This window comes from Sturnus vulgaris, chromosome 19 (genome assembly GCF_052056855.1).
Source record: "Sturnus vulgaris isolate bStuVul1 chromosome 19, bStuVul1.hap1, whole genome shotgun sequence".
NCBI classification, from domain to species: Eukaryota; Metazoa; Chordata; class Aves; order Passeriformes; family Sturnidae; genus Sturnus; species Sturnus vulgaris.
Genome location: NC_142261.1, coordinates 4,107,703 through 4,129,217, shown reverse-complemented (window position 1 = coordinate 4,129,217; position 21,515 = coordinate 4,107,703). Strand labels below are relative to the sequence as shown.

Genomic DNA, 21,515 nt, shown 5'->3' with positions numbered 1-21,515 from the left:
CGCCCCCGGTGCTGCCGGGCCGCCCTCATCCGGAGCTGTTTTCTCTGCACGGAGCAGGAGCTCCCTGAGGAGCCGGGGAGAGGTGACACGGCCTCGCCTGCCCGGCCCTCACAGCACCCTCAGGATGGCGGCCCCCAGCCGGGGGGGGCACTGAGGAGGAATCCCAAATCCCCGTCAAAGCTGGGCACGGAGGTGAGGGGAAAGCGCCACGGCCTCCTCAGCCCCTCACCATCCCCTCAGCCCCTCACCTTCCCCTCAGCCCCTCCACCCTTCCCTCAGCTCTCATCCTCCCCTCAGCCGCTCGCCATCCCCTCAGCCCCTCGCCCCCTCACCATGGCCTCCAGCCCCGTGCCCCCTCGCGGCAGACCCCGCCAGTCACTCCGGGCTCTCCGGTCACTCCGGTGTCACCGGTCACTCCGTGTGGCCATCTGTCCTCCCCCGGCTCCCCAGGCCGGAGCCCACGCGGTGCCAGGGCCGCCCCCAAGGGAAGCACGGGCCCCCCCCCGGGCTGTTCCAGTTGGGTTTTGCACGTGATGGTCACGTCAAGCACAAATATTTCCCTGCTAACGCGTCTGGAAAACTTGTGCTGGAGATGAGGGTGGGAAGAGGGAGGGGGACACCCGATCCTTGGGGGACAAAGGTGGCCTGGCCCTGTGCCTGGTCACGGGGACGGGGACAAGGACATGCTCCAGAGTTTGGCTCCCTGAGGGAATAGGGACTCCCCAATTCCACCCCCTCCTCCCTCCCTGTGTTAAAGTACCGATACAAGATCATGTAAACAAAGTAATTTTTATTTAAAAAAAACACTCTGGGTGAAAGAAAAAAACAAGCAAACTATATATACAACAAGGCACAGACAGTGTAAACCACTGGTGATAGTGTTACCTCAGAGAGAACACCAGAGGAAGGGTTACAAGGATATTATATAAAAACTGTTGTAATTTCAAAAAAAAAAAAAAAAAAAAAAAAAGAGCTCTTCACTTCCATTAAAGGAATGACAAAGTTGGGCTGGAAACCCAGGAGTGTGAAGTCAACACCTCTTCCTCCTGGAAGTCCTAACAGTCATTGCCAACAGGAGGTGGAAACTTTAATTTGCTCCCAAGGTGGCAAAGCACAAAGTTCCCTCTTTTAAGATCTTAAAAAGATCTGAAGTAATTTGCAACTATCAGTCCATTAATTGGAAGCTGTTAATGAACAAATGTTCACTGCTGCCATCAGCAAATACCCCCAGGTCCTTGGTCAGCACAGCGCACCTGTCATCCAGGTGATTACACACCCAGGAAGAACCTAAAACCTTTTGATTTTCCCGTCTAAATGCCAAAAAAAAGTTCAAAAGCACTACCAAGAATCTTGGTCATAGCCTCCCTGTGGCTGCTGGGAGGATTTATCCCAAAATCCTGAGATCACGGATACACCAAGCAACACTCCTGACCATGTATTTTCTTTACAGAAGAAGCCATTTTTGTACTAAATCTGTAGCAAAAAGCTAAAACCAAAAGCCTTTTCCTTCCATGGAGTCAGCTCCATCCCCCCTAAATAGGAAAACTGGATTTGTGTGGGAAGGAGGCAGCAGGGCATGTAAAAAAGCTGAGCAGCTCACTAAGAACTGGCATCCCTTCACCAGAGTCTGAAAAGAAATTCCCATTGCCACAGTGAACACAAATTAATACAGAACTCTGGTACTTGGGTTTTTTTTTTTTTGCTTCAAACCAGGCTAAGATCTGTTCCAGCAGCAGAGCTGTCCATCAAACACTCCAACATGCTCTTGAAAAACAAACATTTAAAACAAAAATATAACTATCTCTGAAAGTTTGGCCATTTGTTCACTGATCAACACCCAAAGAACAATTCTCAGGTCAGCAGGAGTTTCTCAGAAATGCCCCAACCCCTGAGCTAGGAGCTGCTCCCAAGCCTCAGTCCCAGCTCAGAGTGCTTTCCAGTCGATGGGCTTCTTCCCAGATTTCTTGAGAAATTCATTTGTCTTGGAGAAGTGCCTGCAGCCAAAAAACCCTCTGTTGGCAGAGAGGGGTGAGGGATGAACCGTCTGCAGGACGTGGTGACGCTTCTGGGAACAGCAGAGGAAAACACTTGTTAGATTTGCAGGGGTTTGGCTGTTCCTGCTCTAGGACAGGTGATTTACCCTCATTCCTCCTCCTCCTGGCTCTAGGACAGGTGATTTATCCCCATTCCTCCTCCTCCTGGCTCTAGGACAGGTGATCTACCCTCATTCCTCCTCCTCCAGGCTCCAGAACAGGTGATTTAGCTCTATTCCTCCTCCTCCTCCTCCTCCTCCAATGCAGGTGTGATCTCCCCTTACACCCCCTCCTGCAGCAGCCTGAGACTCAAAGAACCAGCCACAAGAACCAAGACTTCTGTCCCACTAAGCAAAGACATAAATGCCCTGGCATTTCCCAATTGCTGTCATCCCAGCAGATTTCATATTGATTCATGAGCTCTTGACTAGGAAAAACAGCTCTGTCCTTGTGAGGCACTGCTGACAACAGGAGCTTACACTTGCTCCACTTTCCTTGCTTAATTCTGGCAAAGGCTAAGCTGGAGTAGAAGCACAACTCGATTTGACAGAGTTCGGGCAGGGAAAAATTCTGTAAGGGAAGTGCCCTCTAGTGTCCACGGAACAGGGAAAAAGCAGGGAGAGGGAAGAGCTGAGGAAAAGGAGGTGTACCCTGTCGATGGAGCTGCCTTTCCTCTGGGCATAGGCTCCCCAGAGCATGAAGACAAGGCCGTGCAGGTTCTTGTTGAGCCAGGACACCACGACATCTGTGAACTGCTCCCAGCCCCTCTCCTTGTGGGACGTGGCCTGGTGAGCCCGAACCGTGAGCACTGCGTTGAGCAGGAGCACTCCTGGCAAACAAAGCACATCCAAAGGGTGAAACAAAGGGTTAATCCATCCCTGCACTGCCCGGGGCCAGGCTGGATGGAGCTCTGAGCAACCTGGGCTCGGGGAAGGTGTCCCTTGGACGAGCTTTAAGCTCTTTTCGAACCCAAACCATTCTGGGATTCAAACTGCTTTTTTTCCTGTTGAAGCAAATTTTCATTTTAAGGCACTCAGAGGTGATTTCCTGTCCTTAAAGTGGTGGATTATTTCCAACCACAGGGCTGTTTTTTCCATCAGATTCTTTTCTGCTCCACAGAGGGCACATCACTGAGTGTCTCTGAGCTCACCTTGCTTGGCCCAGCCTGTCAGGTCCCCATGGCCAGGGTGGGTGAAGCCCTCAATGTCCTCAGAGAGCTCCTTGTAAATATTTTCCAAGCTGCAAACCAAACCAGCAGGAAGATTTTTAACATGACAAGAGCACCACCGATTGTTCTAAGCAAGCAAGAAGAAACACTGATTTTAATCTTATTATTTATGATAATAAAGCCATTTGCAGAGGCAGCAGGGACTCCGTGTGTCTGCCTCTAAGTTTCAATGAGACTGGAAATGAAAATTTACATCCAGAATATCACCAAAACTACACAGAATTATCCTTCCAGCTGATGCACAACTCAAATTTAAGTAGTTGCAAATCATTACACATCAATTTTCTGGCTACCAGTCCTGAGCACCACAGAACTGAAAACAATTAAGGAACAAAAGGGATTTTGCAAATTTTCTTACCTGGGGGGAGGTGGGACAGGCTTCTGGACACTGAAACAGAGCCCATGAGCTTGCTTAGGTCCATGGTATGGATCTTGTCCCAAAATGACAACCTTTACCTGAAAGCAGGCCTTGGTTAGCACTGAATTGTAATCAGTATTACTCCCCAGAGAGTGGGGGAAAAAAAGCTTATAACTGAACTTTATCCTAAAATAGAGACAAAAAAGTGTCACAAACCAGCCTCTCCAAGAAACTGAAGTTTAATCCCATCGCTAAAGAGCACAGAGCCCACTCAACACTAAGGATTAACATCCCTACAGCTTTGCTGCCAAAATAATGAATATGACTAATATAATTTGAGTGCAGAAGACCAACATTTTCACAGTCACAAAAAACCACCTTGTTATATTCCATGTAGGTTTCATCCCATTTCAGCTTTATGCCACACTTGCTGCGATATTTATGACAGGTTTTGTTGGAAATGACATTACCTTCTGCCGTGTTTTTTTCCTTTCATTATAGTCCTTTACTGATCAATTAAAAGAAAAAGAGATGTTCAAGATCAAAAACAAACTAGGTTAAGCTGGTAACACCAGAAAAAAAAAGATCAAAAGGATCAAAGGAAGTTCTGTGGCTTGTGAGGGTAATAAAACAATAAAATCACTGTTTGGTATCAGACATGAAAGAGAAGGCTGGATTTATGAGTTAGGGGAGTCAAACAACAACATCCACACCCCATAGGATCCAAGTTTAAGGGATCAAACACTAGAGGAACGTGTCTGTGCACCCACCCTGCACTTTCATGGCTTTAAACTCCCCGGCGCGGTTCTACTCACATCCCAGATGTCGCACATCTGTGTCCAGGTGAAGACCTGCTCGGGGGGTGGATACACCGTGTGGCGCTTCCTCTCCTCGGCCACGAACGCCATCAGCTGCGGGGACACCGGGGGCTCAGCGGCCGCTCAGAGCGGCGTGGGGGGATCGGGGAGCGCTGCTCACCTCCACGAAGTAGGGCTTGGAGAACTCCCCGGCCAGCTGCCGCCGCCAGCTGTCGCCGAAACCCGGGGGCACATTCCGCTGCGCCAGCAGCTCCCGCGCCGCCTCCTTGTTCTTGCGGATGCGCTCCTGCTGCTCCGCGCTCAGCGCCTTGCTCGCCTCATCGCCGGCTTCCTTCGCCTTCTTGGCGGCGCTCACCTGGAAGCAGCGGGCTAAGAGTTGGCTGCGAACGATGTAGGAGCGCAGCGAGAACAGCGCGGGACGGGAGAGCAGCGCGGGACGGGAGAACAGCGCGACCATGGCGGATTAGGGTCGGACCTTGGCGGATCAGGTCCCGCCCAGGGGCGGCCCCGCCGCACGCGGCCGGTCCGCGGCAAAACACAAAACGCGCCCTCATTGGCCGCAATTCAGCGCGGGCCCCGCCCAACTCGCTCGCTATTGGTCAGCGGGAAAAAAGGTTCGCTTCTCCCCATTGGCTCGCCGCGGATGGAGGGGAGGTTTCTACCTAGCAACTGCGACGTCACGAAGGGTCTCAGCGCCCATTGGGCGGCAGCGGAGCGTGGCGGCTTGATTGACAGCTCAGCCACGCGTAGAGCCGCGCGGGAATTTAGAAATTGTGCTTCCCCCCCCACTCCCCTCAGAAAAAGCCGCCAGTGCCCCCAGGCCCCCTCCTACACACACAGCCAGATACGCGCGGGCCGCCACCAGACCCCTCTCCTCCCTGCCCTCCTCCAGAGCCGCAGGCTCCCTCAGACCCCCAATCACTACCTCAGAATCGCCGCCCGGCTGCGGGGAGCGGCTGCGCTTCTTGGCCGGCGCGGGGCTGAAGAAGGAGTGCAGCGTCTTCTGCCCGATCATGGCTGCGGCGGAGAAGGGCAGGCAGCGAGGGAGGCCGGCCGTGAGTGAGGGGCGGCGGCGGCAGCGGCGGTGCGGTATGGGCAGGGGGTGAGGGGCGGGACTCGGATTTGGCGCCAAAACCGCGCGCGTGCGCTGAGGGGCGGAGCCGCCCAATGAGGGGGCGGGGCCATTCAATGAGGGGGCGGGGCCTGATGCGCCGCCATCCGTGGCGCGCGCTCCCGTTTCCCGCGGGATCGCGGCTCCCGCTCCTCTCGTCCCTCCCTCGGGCATCGCTCCCGGTCCCGGGGCCCCCCATGGACGCATTCGTGGTTAAACTGCCCCGCGGGAAGGCGGGGGATGGCGAGGGGAAGAGGCCGCGGCTGGAGGAGCACGGCCCGGAGCGGCCGCCGCCGCGGGAGATCCGCGCCGACGGGCTCAACTGTGATTATCGCATCCTCTTCGGCAAGGCCGAAGCGGACGAGATCTTCCAGGAGCTGGAGAAGGAGGTGGAGTATTTCGAAGGTATATTCCTACCCTGTGAAGGTGCATGGGCTGTGCAGAGAGGCTCTGGAGGCCTCCCAAAAGGCCTGGACATTGCTCTTGGAGACCCTGCTTGGGCAGGGGGGTGGCCTGGGTGACCTCCACTGATCCCTTCCAATCTCAAACCTTCTGTGTCCAGCTGTATTCCCCTCTACACTTCCCTCACCCCTTCCCAGTGAAATATTTCCCTGCCCACCCCACCCAGGTGAGTCCCAGAGCAATTCCCAGGGCCTGGGCACAGCTGGCAGGCACTGGGAGATTTCTGCAGCCACCTGGTGTTTGCACAACCTGAGAAGCCAAGAACACAGGCATGACCCTGCAGGGTCGGCTTTGCTGAGCTGGAAGTGTTTATCAAGGGATAATCCTGGCCTGGAGTTCAGTGTATGAGATACATAGTGGGGGTGCTGGTCCTGTCCATCCCATTCAAGGGGGAGAACAAGACAGAGTCCAGCTTTGCTGAGACACAAACCTGGGAACAGGGATGACAGCTTTTGGGTTGACATGAGCCCTCTCATTCCTGTTTGGAGATTGCCAGAAGCTGCAGATCCAGGAGAATACTGAAGTGTGCAGTGATAATACAGACCCGGGTTTGATCCTTCCCCTGTGCTATTTAAACAGATGACTTGACCAAACTGCACGTATTTGGCACGTGGCACAAGATTCCCAGGAAGAAAGTCACCTATGGAGACCCTGGCTTGTCCTACACTTACTCAGGGGTCACATTCCACCCCAAGCCATGGATCCCGGTGCTGACCCGGATCCGGGAGCGTGTCACCTCAGAAACAGGGCACACCTTCAACTTCGTCCTTATCAACAGGTACAGCTCCTTTCCAGCTGCACCAAGCAGCTTTTCCTTCAAATGAAACAAAAAAAAACCAAAAAAAACCCCAACTTGTGCAGTGTTTGAGTTGTTTGGTTTGGTTTAACTGGGAAATAATTATTTTATTATTGGTAAATAATTGTCTTGGTTTGAAAGACAGGTGTCCTGCTAAGAAAGGCAGGAGCCTCTCTTGAAATGGAAAATATAAACCCCTTCCCTCCAAATTATTGTAATTTTGAAATTAAGGAGCTCTCAGGCAAAGATATGGGAATAGGATATAACAGTTCCTTACTAGGAAAATTAAAAATAAAATAAAAATACAGTACTACAAAACAAAGAAGCACTGGCAGAGTCAGAATCTAGCCTGACACCGTGTCTGTCAGGGTGTTGGTAGCATTCCCATTAATGGTGGCTGCAGTCCTGCAGTGACAGATGTGGTTCTGTTGAAGCAATGATCCTGGACAAGGGTGTAGTGATGATGTAGAAGGGTCTGGTTTTCCTCTGGAATCCAGTGGAAAAAGGCTGCTCTGACGTTTTAAATCTCAGCTTTTATCTAGGTAGGAAAGGCTTGGCTCCTCCCCCTGGCTGGAGCATCTCCCAATGGGGTGATGGAATTTTATCAGCCATGCACTGGGACTCAGTGGCCCATTAACAGAAGATATTTCCCTGGAGGAAGGATGGGTTGTGGAAAAGATAAAAACCACTGCCCCAGCTGGATTTAACAGATGACCCATTAACAGAAGATAGAGATAAGGAGATAAGGATCACTGTCCCAAATGGTTTCAACAGCTGGTGATAGAATTCATACTTTTTGTTCCTGTATTACAACCCAAGGCAGTAATTGATGCCATTGTGTGCACAGGTACAAAGATGGCCTGGACCACATCGGGGAGCACCGGGACGATGAGAAGGAGCTGGTTCCTCACAGCCCCATCGCCTCCGTGTCCTTCGGAGCCTGCCGGGATTTCGTGTTCCGGCGCTGGGACCGCCGGGGGAAGGGAGGGATGGCAGGGACAGGGAGGGTCAGGCACAGGCAGGATGGGGACACAGGGAAGATCAGGCACAGGCAGGATGGGGACACAGGGAAGATCACCCTGCAGCTGGCCCATGGCAGCCTGCTCCTCATGAAGCATCCCACCAACCTGTACTGGTACCACAGCCTGCCCCCACGCAGGAAGGTGCTGGCTCCCAGGGTCAACCTCACCTTCAGGCAAATCCTGCCCAGCGCCAAGCAGGGAGATGTTCAGCCATCTTCGGGCTCTGAAAAGTGAAGTTTTAGTTCCTGCTAAAGCTGTGGGTTCCCCTGTGGTGATCCAAGGGACTAAAAGAGCAAATGGACACTGGAGGTGGTAATTTTGCTGCTAAAGCCTGTGGCCACTGATCTCAATGGCAAGGTTTGTTCCCTCTGGAAATGCTCTTTTCCTGCTGATCCTTATTTTTGCTGATTGCTGCCCTTGTTTTGCTCAGGAAGAAGTTTGGTCTTAGCTGATCTTTATCTAAGCAGTCTTCCAAGAAGATGAAAATGCTCCATAGCCTGGAGGCAGCAGTTTTATAAACACTGGGAGCTGTGATGGTTTAAAGCTGACACTCTACAGGTGATGCTTTCTTTCAATGAGCTCTGGTTTGCTTGGGGTTTTTTAATTAAAATAAAGCAAGAATGAGCCTGACACGGAGGAGTGCTGAGGTGTGAGGACAGGACTGTGACTCCTGTCTGCTGGAACCCCTCTGCTCTTCCACCTCCTCTGCTCCTAGGGGAAGCTGTTCTTGCAGGAGGAAGCACAAGATTTTTCCTCCCTCAGATCCTCTGTACAAAAAACAGGCAGCAAAAAAATGCCCTTGTGGGGAAAAACTGGGTTGTCCCATTTCCATTGGAAGGCTGTCACTGTGAGATTGTATTTTCCCAGATAATTATCCCTAGGGATCCCATCCTGACTCCCTGAAAGCCATCACCTCCCACATTCCCACAGGGAATCCTGAAAATGAGGAAATTCTGTCCAGTCCCCAAGAGATCTTGAGGCATCAGGGAATGGGAATTCTCATCTGGGTGAGAATGGGAGCCAAATCCTGTGTAACCTGGCTGGAATTAGTGCTGGCCTTCAGTGGTGGGTCCATTATTCCTATGGAATTAAGGCCTGTGCAGACAATTGGGAGTTGGTTCTTCCCACCCTCTGCCACTCTGAGATGCTCTGTGGAGCTTGAAGAGCTCCTGCAGAAAATCTTTCTTATCCAGGGCTTGTGTTGTTGCAACGCCTTTGGCTCCCAGCTTGGTGTTTGTTTCAAAGCATTCTCACACTGATTTTTCTACCAAGTTTGTTCTTTTATTGCTACTGTACAATTACAAAAATACCCTGAAGTGGAAAAAAAGCAACTTCCAACAGCAGTGCAGTGCTTAGACTGGAACAGACATTTTTAAATTAACACACAAAATAAAACAAGAATAATCCAAACACAGAGGTGGCATCTTGGAGCTCTTAATTCTTTACAATTTATTAACATATTTTTCCACCATGGCAGCTTGGGAGGGACAAGTACCAGCATTTGAGCCTTGTGGCTGCATGGAGCCCTCCCAGAGAGGGGAGGGTTGGCTGGAAAACACAGAGCCCTGGGATCTCCAAAGGGGAGGGCTGGACAAATTCCAATGATCTCCACAGATGTGCTTGGCTGAAAAACAGATCCCAGTGACTTCCAAAGGGGAGGATGAGCTCCCAAAGCCCTGCCCAGATTCCCCAGCTCACAGAGGGCTGGGAAGATCTGGCACAGCTCAAGGCCAGGACTGAGGTGCTGGGCTTTGCTCCAGTCCTCACCTGAGGGTTAAGCCAAGCCTATCCACTCCTCCCCACCAGGCAAAGCCACAAAAAAAGGCTCAGCTCTCCCTTTGATAGCCCTTGAGGGAGATCCAGAGTCAATCCACAGCCCAGGGAAACAGCTCTTGACAGAAGAAAACCTGCTGGCTGTGCAGGAAGAGGTGACTTTGTCCCTGTCCCAGCTGCCAGATTTCAGATCTCAGTCCACAGTGTGCGTGTCCTCTGCCCCTCCTCCAGCACAACTAAGCCAAAGGGGGGGCTCAGCTGAATTCCCAAATCCAGGAAAAGCCCCCAAGCAGAGCACTGAGCATGGAGAATGCAGGACAGGCACTGCTGGCCCTGGCAATGGTTTCAGTTGTGAGGTGCAGGGGCAGAGCTGCTGGAGGGAGATGTTGGGGTGATGGTTTTAGGTGGCTCCCAGTAGGAAAGGCTGGCTCCTTCTCCAGCTCTGTCAGCTCTCCCTTCAATGGCCAGAGCAAATTTTTGGCATTTTACATCCTTCAAGGTTATTTGTTTTGTTTTCTTGCTTTTCTATAACTTAAAACAGGTTAAAACCAAACTACTGCTCATGCAGCACAGCCAGGACCAGTTCCAGTCCAGCAGTGGATTTATCAATATTTATGTACTATGAGCATTACCTGGGCCAGGAATTGTGCTCCAGACTCTGGAATGATGAGTTGTGTAAATAATTTTGCATATCCACTCATTTTTTTTACCACTCCTGCTTTGGCTGGTTTGGAGCCTCACCTGAGGAAGTGTGAACACCCCCGAGCTTTGGGCAGCACTATGAATTCATGAGGTACAAAGTTGCCCTAAAAAAAAACTATTTAAGACAGTTGTTATTTGAAAACTTCACATTGAAAAAAGCTTGTCTGATGAGGGATTTTTCTCCTCCAAGCTTACAAGGACAGAAAAGAGCTAAAAACAACCTACATATTTTATTCCTGGTCATTTAAAAGCAGGTTTTTAAAGGAGGAGTTTTGCTGCTTCTCCCTCTGTGCGTTGGGATTTTTAAATTTTTTTTTTTTTTTTTGCACATCAAACAATCTAGAGCAGCAGAATTCCCCTTATTTCTATTTACAGGGCAGCCTGGAGCTGATGCAGGATTCTCAGATTTCTTCATGAGACCAGTAAGTGCCCACCAGTCCTGGCCCTGTTATTTATATTCCATTTAACAAGGCCAGGGGCTGCTCTACAGCTCAGCTGCAAGCCAGGAGCATGGATCCCAATGCTGGGAATAGCAAATTCCAGCAATAAAATGGGAAGGGCAAGTCTAGAACAGTTACAGCAGCTTGGAAATCACAGCCTTAAAAGTTGTAGTTGATGCTACAAAAACAACTGGATTCAACAGTGCTGAAGGAAATGACAACACTGAGCACTAGCAAACACTTCCACGTGCTGATTCCAGCTATATTCCAAAGGTATGGAGCAATAAATTAAGGTTTCAGCTCTTAACAGATACAAAATTACCTCCTGGATAAAGCAATTTAAATCAGGAGGGCTTTTTAAAGAAGTAAAGTAGGAGGAAAATTGTGTGAACAGGGGAATCTTTTGGAGCAGGGATGTTTGTGGAGATGCCTTGACTTGGCAGGACAGGAGAAATGTGATTCCATGAGTTCATCCCATGGTTGTGAGGCATTCCCAGGACACAGTGGGCATGCAGAGGGCTGGGCCAGTGGCAATGTTCAGCTGCTCAGGGAAGCTCAAGGCACTTTGTGTCTCAAATCATTGCCTTTGCCAACGGCAGCTTCCCATTTACCCCCTCCCAGGGCTCCTCAATGGGAAAAATTGGGAATAAAACCCCTGCCTGACAGACAGAGGCTTCTCAAGGAGATGTCAGAACAGCCAGGGAATTTAGGTACAAAACAATTCCCAGCCATTGCCACAGGGAAGGGAACCTGGAGGAGCTGGTGCATAACGGAGAGGTGCCAGGGGAAGGACTGGGATGGGGAAGGGCTCTTCAACAGCAGCTTGACATCAACCCTTCCCAGGGCTCCTTTTGGGCAGTGAAATGTGGGGGATAAAGCATCTCCAAGGGAAAAGTGCCGCGTGAGGAACATGGAACAGAACCTTGGGACAAGGCAGGGAAACTTCTCAACCCACAGCCGGTGCTGCAAGAGCAGGATTTGGGTCCGAACCACAACTGCCAGCTGTCACCAGGGCACGGGGAGCTTTGCAGAAGGGAGGGGCTCAGTGCCGGGCGGGGCTCTGGGGCTGGGCCCGGCCGTGCACACGCTCGTAGAACAGCAGGTAGGCGCTGGCAGCCAGCACCTCGTGCAGGCTGGCCCTGCGCACGGATTCATCCGAGATCCAGAGCCACTGGCTGCTGCGGGCGCCCGGAGCGCGCCGGAAGGTGACGAAGTGTCCCGAGTGCATGTCCCCGTGGTGAACCACCACTGCCATCAGGCGGTACAGGTACAGCGGGGACCTGCGGGAGGGGACACACACGGGCACCGAGCGGCCACAGCTGCCGCCTGCAGCGAGGGTGCGGCGCCCTGAGGGGGATTGAGGTGCAGGGTGTGGCTGCTCCGTGCCCTGGAATGGTCCTGGTCTAGCGGAAGGGATGGTCAAGTTTCCTTCCAACCCAAAACCATTCTGTGATGCAAACTTTTCTCCTGTTGCTCCATCTCGGGAAGTACCCAAAACCAGGCTGGACAGGGTTTGGAGCAACCTGGGATAGTGGAAGGTGGCCCTGGCCATGGCAGGGTGTGGATGATCTCCTTTCAACCCAAACCACTCTGGGATTATGGGTCTCAAACCTGCTGCTCCATCTCTAGAAGTAGACAGTGACAGGCTGGATGGAATTTGGAGTGACCTGGGATAGTGGAAGGTGGCCCTGGCCATGGCAGGGTGTGGATGATCTCCTTTCAACCCAAACCATTCTGGGATTATGGGTCTCAAACCTGCTGCTCCATCTCTAGAAGCAGACAATGACAGGCTGGATGGAGTTTGGAGTGACCTGGGATAGTGGAAGGTGGCCCTTCCACTTGGAAGATTTCCAAGTTTCATTTCAACCCAAACCACTCTGGGATTATGGGTCTCAAACCTGCTGCTCCATCCCTGGAAGTACCCAAGGACAGGCTGGACAGGGTTTGGAGTGACCTGGGATAGTGGAAGGTGGCCCTGCTCATTGGGAGGGGACTGCACTGGATGGTTCCTAAGCTCCCCACCAACCCAAACCATTTTGGAATTCTATGGAAAAGCATTATCAGCAGAGGCCCCAAGGGTGATTTACCAACTGGAATCATGGCAGGTGCAACTGAAATAAAAAATGTCTGAGGGAAAAAAAAAAAATCTATGGATTTCTTATAACCATCTGAAAATGAAGGAAAAGAAGGGCTAGAGGAAACCCAGCAGCAATGAGATTATGGCTGCTCAGAAGGATTTACTGCACCATGACCCAGAGGATTTTGTGTTCTGCTTGTAACTTGTCCTACTCCCTTTCCCAGGACTAAAAATCACCCAAGACACAAGCACAGGAGCTGGGACAAAGGTTACATCCTGTAACCAGCCTCAGGACAAGGACAGAAAAAAGGGAGGCAGTTTGAAGGACAGAAATGAAGAGAGGGTACAAATCTCTAACTTACCTGCACTCAGAGAATGCAGCAAGTGGGAAAGTTCCTGGGGACATTAAAAATGAGGAAGAGGAGGCACCATTCATGAAGAGAGGTTTGGTACCAGCTGGTTGTTCTGCATCTGCCAGAGGAAGGAGAAATTCAGGGATTTAACTTGAATGCTGTTGCTGAGAACAGCACCCCTGCTCCTGCAGTGCCTTTCATCACGGGATATGAAGGTGTTTTATTGATTTTTATGTCCAAAGGCAATGGATATTTTATTAAAATCTATTTTACATGACAAGTATGTGTTCAAAATCCCAACTAAAGGAATATTGAGTTGCCTAAGGACAGATCTCCTACAGCTGGATTTTCCAACTGTTTTTGAAGAATTCCCCATTCCCAGCATTCCTTCTCTGCTTGTCCTGAAGCCTTGGAAGAGATCCCTGACAAGAAAAACCCTGGAACATTTCAAGTTCAACACACCTTTGGACATAAAATACTTGAATTCTGTGCCATGGTTTGTAATTTATTTTTTAATATATATTTAGTAGGATCAAAATGAAATTATCCAAACTGAACTGTAAATTTGGGAATGGCAAAGGGATTTCTGTCCTCTTTGCAGAGCCCCACATCAAGCTCATGGCTTGATTCTGCAGAGAATGTTGGATCCCTGAAATGCAGAAAGAGCTGAACTATTTTATTGGCAAAGGAGGTACCTGAAGGCTTCCCTGCTCTCCCATCCTTTATTCCAGGGGTTGTCTCCTCCACGTTTTTCTGGCTGAGCTGCTCCTGGGTGGATTTGGGCCCAGGAACTCGGTATTTGTAGATGTCCATGACCAGGAATTCATTGAACTGGACGTGCTCGTGTCTCTTCAGGGGAGTGCCTTGGTTTGACCAGCTCAGCCTTTGCAGGTGGATGCACAAACACTGGGGCAGCTTCAGGAATGAGTTCAGGAAAGGAGAATCCACATTTTTCATGGAAAGAAACAGGTGGTAAGTCCAGGGAATAAGGAAATAAATTTCCCTTATCTCTGTGTAAGCTCAACGTCCCTAAAACGTGACAGTAATTCTTGTGAGATTCCTGATATTTCCTAATCCCCAATAATTAATGGCTTTGCACAGGGGAAAACGTAAAACATTAAGTGTTATAAAGAGCTGAAATTCAAAATCATTGTTGTAGCAAGAAGTACACTATTATTATTATAATTATTTATTATTATTATTGGCACCTGAGGCTCCTAATTACACACCAGTGCCCTGCAGGCCTCTGCATGACAGGATTACAGAGAAAAAAAAATAAAAAGAGTTTTCTCATAGAAATCACACCTGATGTTTACTCACCAGCTGTATTCAGAATATTTTAATTTCTCTGAAATGTGGAATTGCTAAAGATGCTACAAACCCTGGAAATATAAATCAATTTGCTCACCAAAGAATTAATGTAAAATTTAAGAAATGACACTGAGCCAAACTCACATTTAAGTGTTTTGCTAAATAACAGGAGAATATCCACATCCTTTCAGTGTTTAATGTTTGATGTTTTGCTGAGTTGAGGCCTCAGTGCCCACAAATATTTGCCAGGTGAGTTTGCTTTGAAAAGTAAAACATTTGTGTTGTAATAGCAAGAAATGGACACAACCAGCTCAAAGAGAGGAGTTACTGTGTGACAGGATTTAGGAAATTTGGAGGGGGATTTTTGCCTCACCTTTCCCAACTTTAATTGCTTAACAAACGTTGTTCTCTGGTTTTCTATGCTCTGTCCATTCAGAAGTCCTTCTGCCTGGATCTGGAATGAAAAGGGAAAAAAAAAAAAATGAAGCCACCTGCAGTCAGGAGAAATTAATTGTTTTATGCTCAGTGCATTAATCACACCTAGGAATGCTCTTCAGAATTCTTAAAGGATCAAAATTCTAAACCAAACCAAGCAGAAATGAGCATTTCAAGAACTTCACTCATTTGCCTCTTCTATTGATTTTTAAACAATACCAGAGCAAAATAATTATCTCTGGTGATACTTGGCAATTACAGAATAAAATATTTGGAATTTTGTAACAGCACTAGTAAGTAAAGCCTCAGATATTCTGTGAGGTAAGAAGTCCTTGTTAAATATCTGAAATCCCAGAGGCTTTCCCCAAGTTCTGAAGGAAAAGGAGGTGGAAAGTGAAGCCAGGATTGTGTCAGCAGGCTCAAAACTGAGTGGGGAGGTCACAGGAATTAAAGTGACAGAAATTAGAGTGACAGGAATCAAAGGGACCTACTTTGGTGCAGTTGTCACACACAACATCCTTCACAGACTCTGAGGAGATGAAGTGATGGAGGCAATGGTCCAGTGTCATGGGACGACCCTGAGTGCCAAGAAAAGCCAGAATTATTTGCAGGAATTTTAGGATGCATTGCATTGGATTTTGGGAAAGGATTTTTAACAATTTCTTCCATAGAAAAAGTGCAGAACTGCAGATTTATTTAATGAAAGAACTGAGTAGCTTTGGGTGATCATGTAACTGTGGGGATTCTCCTTTAGGCTGGATTAAACATGGAAAACTTTGCAGCCTTTTGATAACAACAGCAGTGTTTCCCTGTGTGAGCCCTCCAGTGGGCTTTGAAACCACAGATTCCTGTCCTGCTCCTATTTATCTCTCATTCCAGCACCTCAGGGGTCACTTTATGCTCTCTGGCCCTCTCCATGAGAGAAATACAGCTTTTAATGGAATTTAGGCCTCCCTGCCCTTCCTCATATCCTGCTCTGCCAAGGATTGGATAAACAAAACACAAAGAGCAGAAGATGTGTCCAGATCCCAATTCTGGCTGTCCAGGAGGGCACTCTGCAAGTAAGAATCACAATTTCCAGAAGTACAAATAGCAGTGGAAAGAAATCACTACCAGACATGAAATAACAAACCCTTACAGTCCAAAAATATCCTGCAGATGTTGCCCCAAAGACCCACAGTGTTTTGTCATTTGAAGTTTTTCAGAGGCAGAAAGAAATGGAAACAATTCCCAATTGAAATCACCCACTGGAAAAGCCTGGATGGGGGTAAGGTGTGAGCTGCCAGGGGAACCCCAGCTGAAGATCAGCTTCCCAAGATGGGAAGCAACCCTTGGGATATCATGTGAGCTCTTCAAATTCCACAGAAAACACCAAATCCTCCACCAGGAGAAACGGAAAGCTCTGGTGGCATCACCAAGTTCTGTTCGTTGGAACTCACTGGAACCTCACACCCGTTAGGGAGAAGGTCCTGCAGCAGCACAGGGTTACAGAAGATGATAAAAGAGCAGGAAAATGAAGTCCTGAAGGAGCCCTGAATGTCCTGTGCAGCTGAGGAAGGCGTGGGAGGGCAGGATGGATCAGGGAGCAGTGGGATACGTACCCACACAGCTGCTGGAATGCTCAGGGAGAGGCTGTCAAAGGTGTCAAACCTCACAGGGCTCTGCAAGAGAACATTCCAGAGCCAGGAATTATGGCAGTGCCAAAAAAAAAAAAAATCCAACCCAAATCTCCCAAGATAAGCTTATGCCCCATGCTGTCCATAATTCCCTGGTGGAACAGGATCCAAACCCCCCCAGTTTTCCAGGGAACACCAGGAATGTTCTGCTCAGCCTCTTCTTGCTCACTCCAATTTGTTTGCAAGGTTTTGGGAAATAAAATACAAATGTTCTCTTGGTTTGGGATATAAATGAGGTTTAGTTTCTGTAATTTTTTCCTTTATCCAGGTTATCTTCATCTCCTTACTTGGGATAACTGGACTTTAAGTGCCTTTTCAAAATCTGAATAAGCAGCAAGTCCTAAACTCAGCCATGTGAGTGGATTTTCAGGCAATATTATTAATTAATTAATTGCTAAATCAGTAATAGAATAGAACAGCCATTATTCTGTTTGATGAGGCAGCTGTTACCCCCACAAGGTGCATCACATTAATTTTTTTTGTCTATTTAGGGATAAATCCTTGTTCATCACCAAAGGGTGATGGTTCAAGAAAGCACTCTGAGTGTTGGAAATCCCTTCTCACATGACACACATATTAATAATAATATAAAATATTATTTATTTCCACACCTGGTGCTCACAGTGTTTGCAGACCATGTTGCTGGTCAGCCTTCCATGGAAAGGGTGCTGAGATTTCCAGTGGTTGGACACAGGGGGAAGAGATCCTGCAACACAAAAATTCTCCTTGGATTTTCCATCCATCCACTTTCACCACTCCAATCTCAAACTCTTCCCTTGCAGTAACCAAATTAATGCCTCCAAAGCACATTGTTGTCCCAGTGATTAATAATTTATTTATACTTTTGATTTCTATTTCAGTTCAATATAAAGATCAATTAATATTATCCCTTTAATAAACAAAACTACCCTATGAATATTCAGAATATCCAGGAGGGATAAAATCCTACCTCTTGTCCTGCAGCTTATTTGCTTTTGGGTTATTTCTGGTTGCTACAGAGGGAGATAAAAACACTTCATTAACCCCATCTCAGCAACATAGAAAAGATTTAGAATTTAATACATGAAGTATTAAATGTGTTCCTATTTCATCCCTAATTGGCTTTTCTGGCATTAGAAAAATTGTGAGAATCTCAGTAGATCTTTATATTTGAAGAACAAAAAAACCTGGAACAAAACAAATTTATAATTGACAATTGTTGTAAAAAGGATCATTAATCTGCAGAACTCTGCCACAGAACACTAAAATAGGAGATTTTGTCTTTTTTTTGGTCTATATTTTATGCAAAATCAAATATTTCCAACTGCATCAAGTTCATCAGCAAGCTGGAAGATAAGAGCAATTTTACCTCCATACAGCTCTTCCAGAAATGTCCTTTTTGCAGGTTTCAACCCTTTTTCAGGTGGGAACTACAGATCAGAGTAATTGCCAGGAGGGAGTAATTTAAATCTCTACATCCCATGGATTTAGGGAAGCAAAAACCCTCAGGAAAGCAGGAACACTGGAAATTCGAGGGTATTTCCTTCATAAAACCCTGAAATTCTTTAAATTTGACTTATGAGTCCCTCTCAAAGGATAAAAGAGCAGCTTTGGGAACAGAATCAAAATATCCTAAACAGACACTTAAGTACTTGGGAATCTGGGAAAAAAATTCCAGGAATTTCAGCTCAGGAAATAAGTGGGATCACCTCCAGGGAATGCACATCAAACAGATGGGTCACACGGGGCTGCCGATCCCGTTCGTCCTCCAGGGAAGAGGTCAGGACATGGAACAGCTCATGGGCATCCTGAAAATGACATCCAAAAAAAAAAAAATAAAATAAAACATTCCAGGAAGGCTGGAATTCCACAGGAAATGAAGGAAAAAAATTTACAGCTCAGAGTCTGTATTTAGATTGAATGTTTATATGGAATATTTAATATTTATATTGTGTATTTTAGATTTAATCTAGGTTTAATTTACACTTGTATTTATACTTATAGGTAAATTTTTATTTATATTTACAGTTAAATTAATAGTTAAATTTATATATACTTATAGGTAAATTTTTATTTATATTTACAGTTAAATTAATAGTTAAATTTACATTTACATTTGTATTCACACTTATAGATAAGTACATATAAAATACATAATATACCTCATATAATATACATTATATAGAGATATATAATACATAAGTACATACTAAATAATAAGGAAAAAAGACTATCTAAACTATATTAAATAATTTCTTATAATTATCATATTAAATAACTATATTACATATATTTATGGTAATTTATTTGTGTTAGTATTGAATATGTTCTGTTGTGCCCAAAAGCTTCCTAACAGCACAAGGTACTAAAGACATTTTGGGCAATAAAAATTCTCAAGGAATTACAATACTTGGGAAAAAAATAGTCCCAAATGAATTCCCAAATCCCTGTTTTCCTCCATTTCAAGGGAAGCATAATTGAAATCTATCATTGGAAATCAGGAATGTATTTTAGGAGTGGGATAATTGTTGGAGTGAGACAAGAATTGCAAATAATGAGGATTATTGAAAAGATTGGAAACCTGGAGTGCATCCCTGGGAGCAGAGCACAGATCCATTATCCATAGGGAAATCAGGGCTGGATCTGTTCTGGTTTAATATTCCTGGCCCTGTTGGTAATGACAAGGTTTGGATGCAGCCAGGAATTCCCTGAGGAATATCCCAGCACAGGGGAAAGCCCCATTCCCAATATCTGTGGATGTTTGTGGAAGCAGAACTCACATCTGGCAGCTCCAGGGGATCCCATTGGGGATTTCCCTGCACTCACCTGCTCCTCAAAGGAGGAAATCTGCCACCTGTTCATCCTCAGCACCTCCAGCAGGCAGCTGGCATCCAGGACATCATCCTCTGTCACCTCCTGGCAGGATAAAACTGGAAAAGGGAATGTCAGGAGGAGCCAAAAATGAGTAAAAATCAGTGTATGACAGGGTTAAAGCACTTCCATCCTCACACCACTTCCAAAGGGACATCCCAAGCCACAACTTCCAAGGGATTTCCGTGAAAAACAACCTTGTGAGGGAAGCCAGGGGATCACTAGAGGGTGTTAGAGATGAATTTAGCCCAGAAATGAATCACGTTGAGTTTAAAATCTGTAATATTTTTATCAGAAACCTTGTGAAGTGTGGCTGAATAGTCCCAGATTTTTGGGAAGATAGTAAGCTTGGGGAAAAAGAAAAAGCTTAAATTATTTGCTGACTATTTTTTTCTGGAATTCTAGATTTCTTGAATTCTGTAGAATTCAACCCTTCTGTGAAAGGTAGTTGAGCTTTGGCCAAGGGGTTGAAAATTAGAGATGGAAATAAAATAGGGAATAGAAACAACACAAGCTTCTTTATTTGGAAAAAGAGGCTAAAAATGACAAAATTTCTCCTCAAATATTTTATGCTTGGTTTGCCACAACAGGAAAATATCTGAGTACCTCTGAGGAGCTGCAGCAAAGTCACTGACAGGTGTTGATGATGTTCATTGGATTTTTCCTGCTCTGTCCTGTACTGTGTGGTGAACTCCTCCAGCCACCTGATGAAGGAGGGGCAGGAGGACAAGCCCTGGAGCAGGGAATTCATGAAACACGTGTTGCCCAGGTTCAGGAGACCCGGGACAAGCCCTGCAAAGAGAATTCCAAGAGTTCACACCACGAAATCCAAGGGAAACATCCTGTTTTTCAGCAGGAATGCTGTGTAAGGTGCTGTAATTACAGGGAAATGGGATTTCTTTCCGTTTACATGGAGCTCAGTTTGCAGTTGTTGGTATTCAGTTGATTTTTTGGTGTTTTACAGAATCCCAGAATGGTTTGGAAACAGGCAGGGACACCTTCCACTCTCCTAGGCTGCTCCAAGCCCCATCCAACCTGGTCTTGGACATTTCCAGGGATCCAGGGCAGCCCTCCAGAAGTTGTCCCAGAGCTTCCCACCCTCCCAGCGAGGAATTCCTTCCCAAAACCCCACCCAAACCCTGCCCGCTGGCAGCTGGAAACACCAATAGCTGCTTCCACAGCGTTCATAGCAGCTGGAAAAACGGGATAAAAGCACATATCGGGCTCGTTCCCGGCGCTGGCAGCCCCAACCCCTCCGGTACCTCTCCGGCGCCGTTTCCTGCCGGTGATGGGGCCCCAAAGGACGTAAATCCCGGCCGCCAGAGCCGCCGCCGCGCCCCCCAGCATCCCCCAGCTCCGCATGGCTCGGTGCCTGACACGGGAAAAACGGGAACGGCGTCAGCAACTGCGGCAACCGGGAGAGGCCGCGACCGCCCGGCCTTCACCGGGGAACGGCCAGAAGGGAATGGGGATGTGGGAAGGGGGGAAATGGAGCAGGAAAAGGCAAACGGAGAAAGGAGAAGGGAAATTAAGAAAGTGAGGGAAGGAGGGAAAGGAAGAAAGGAAGCGCCCGGCCCAGGGTTCGCCCCGACCAAGCCGAGCCCCCCCGCTCGTCTGCGCTCCGCTCCGCTCAGAGCCGGCTCCCTCCCGGTTCATCCCAAGGTTCTTCCCGCTCCATCCCGACCCACTCCCGTCACAGCCGAGCCCTCCCCTCGGACCTGGCCCCCTCCCCCGCCCGCAGCAGCCGCCGCACCGGCCCCTCTGCCAGCATGGCCGCGCCGGAACGCGAGCGCGCGGCCGAGCGGTGCCGGGGGGACGGCAGGAGCGCGCGGACCGGCTGGGCGGCGGCACCGGAAGTGGTGCGGGGAGGGCCGGTTATGGAGGGGAGCGCTATGGCGGTGGGCGGGGCGGGGGTGGAGCGGGGGCGGCACCGGGGCGGCACCCGGGGGCGGGCCCGTGCCGGTGTGAGCGGCCTGCCGCGGTGTAACGGGCCCTTTCCAGTGTTAACCGTCTGCAGCGGTGTAGCGGGCCCGTTCCGGCGTGACACCCGCTGTGATGGGAAGCCCCGGG

At 48.3% G+C, this 21,515-nt stretch overlaps 3 protein-coding genes across 4 annotated transcripts; 1 reads left to right on the top strand and 2 right to left on the bottom strand.

Moving 5' to 3' along the window:
* Positions 1-770: 770 nt before the first annotated feature.
* On the bottom strand, positions 771-4,935 carry UNG (uracil DNA glycosylase). Its single transcript, XM_014874853.2, has 6 exons — positions 4,598-4,935; positions 4,435-4,530; positions 3,620-3,717; positions 3,184-3,272; positions 2,684-2,862; positions 771-2,065 (listed from the first exon to the last, which is right to left on the bottom strand). The coding sequence occupies exons 1-6, from the start codon at positions 4,892-4,894 to the stop codon at positions 1,925-1,927; spliced, it is 900 nt and encodes a 299-aa protein (XP_014730339.2). The 5' UTR covers positions 4,895-4,935; the 3' UTR covers positions 771-1,924.
* Positions 4,936-5,626: 691 nt separating this feature from the next.
* ALKBH2 (alkB homolog 2, alpha-ketoglutarate dependent dioxygenase) lies at positions 5,627-9,242 on the top strand. The gene is made up of 3 exons (XM_088176209.1): positions 5,627-5,953; positions 6,590-6,788; positions 7,654-9,242. The coding sequence occupies exons 1-3, from the start codon at positions 5,644-5,646 to the stop codon at positions 8,060-8,062; spliced, it is 918 nt and encodes a 305-aa protein (XP_088032335.1). The 5' UTR covers positions 5,627-5,643; the 3' UTR covers positions 8,063-9,242.
* On the bottom strand, positions 9,088-21,249 carry USP30 (ubiquitin specific peptidase 30). Of its 2 annotated transcripts, none has more exons than XM_014875101.2 (13): positions 21,199-21,249; positions 20,708-20,817; positions 20,052-20,237; positions 19,401-19,504; positions 18,284-18,382; positions 17,545-17,587; positions 17,207-17,301; positions 16,521-16,580; positions 15,411-15,497; positions 14,858-14,938; positions 13,869-14,088; positions 13,183-13,291; positions 9,088-12,023 (listed from the first exon to the last, which is right to left on the bottom strand). In XM_014875101.2, the coding sequence occupies exons 2-13, from the start codon at positions 20,805-20,807 to the stop codon at positions 11,786-11,788; spliced, it is 1,422 nt and encodes a 473-aa protein (XP_014730587.1). In that variant the 5' UTR covers positions 20,808-20,817; positions 21,199-21,249; the 3' UTR covers positions 9,088-11,785. The 2 variants fall into 2 exon arrangements, with proteins under 2 accessions (XP_014730587.1, XP_088032334.1); XM_088176208.1 differs by having other exon boundaries at positions 21,164-21,231.
* Between the last annotated feature and the right edge of the window lie 266 nt (positions 21,250-21,515).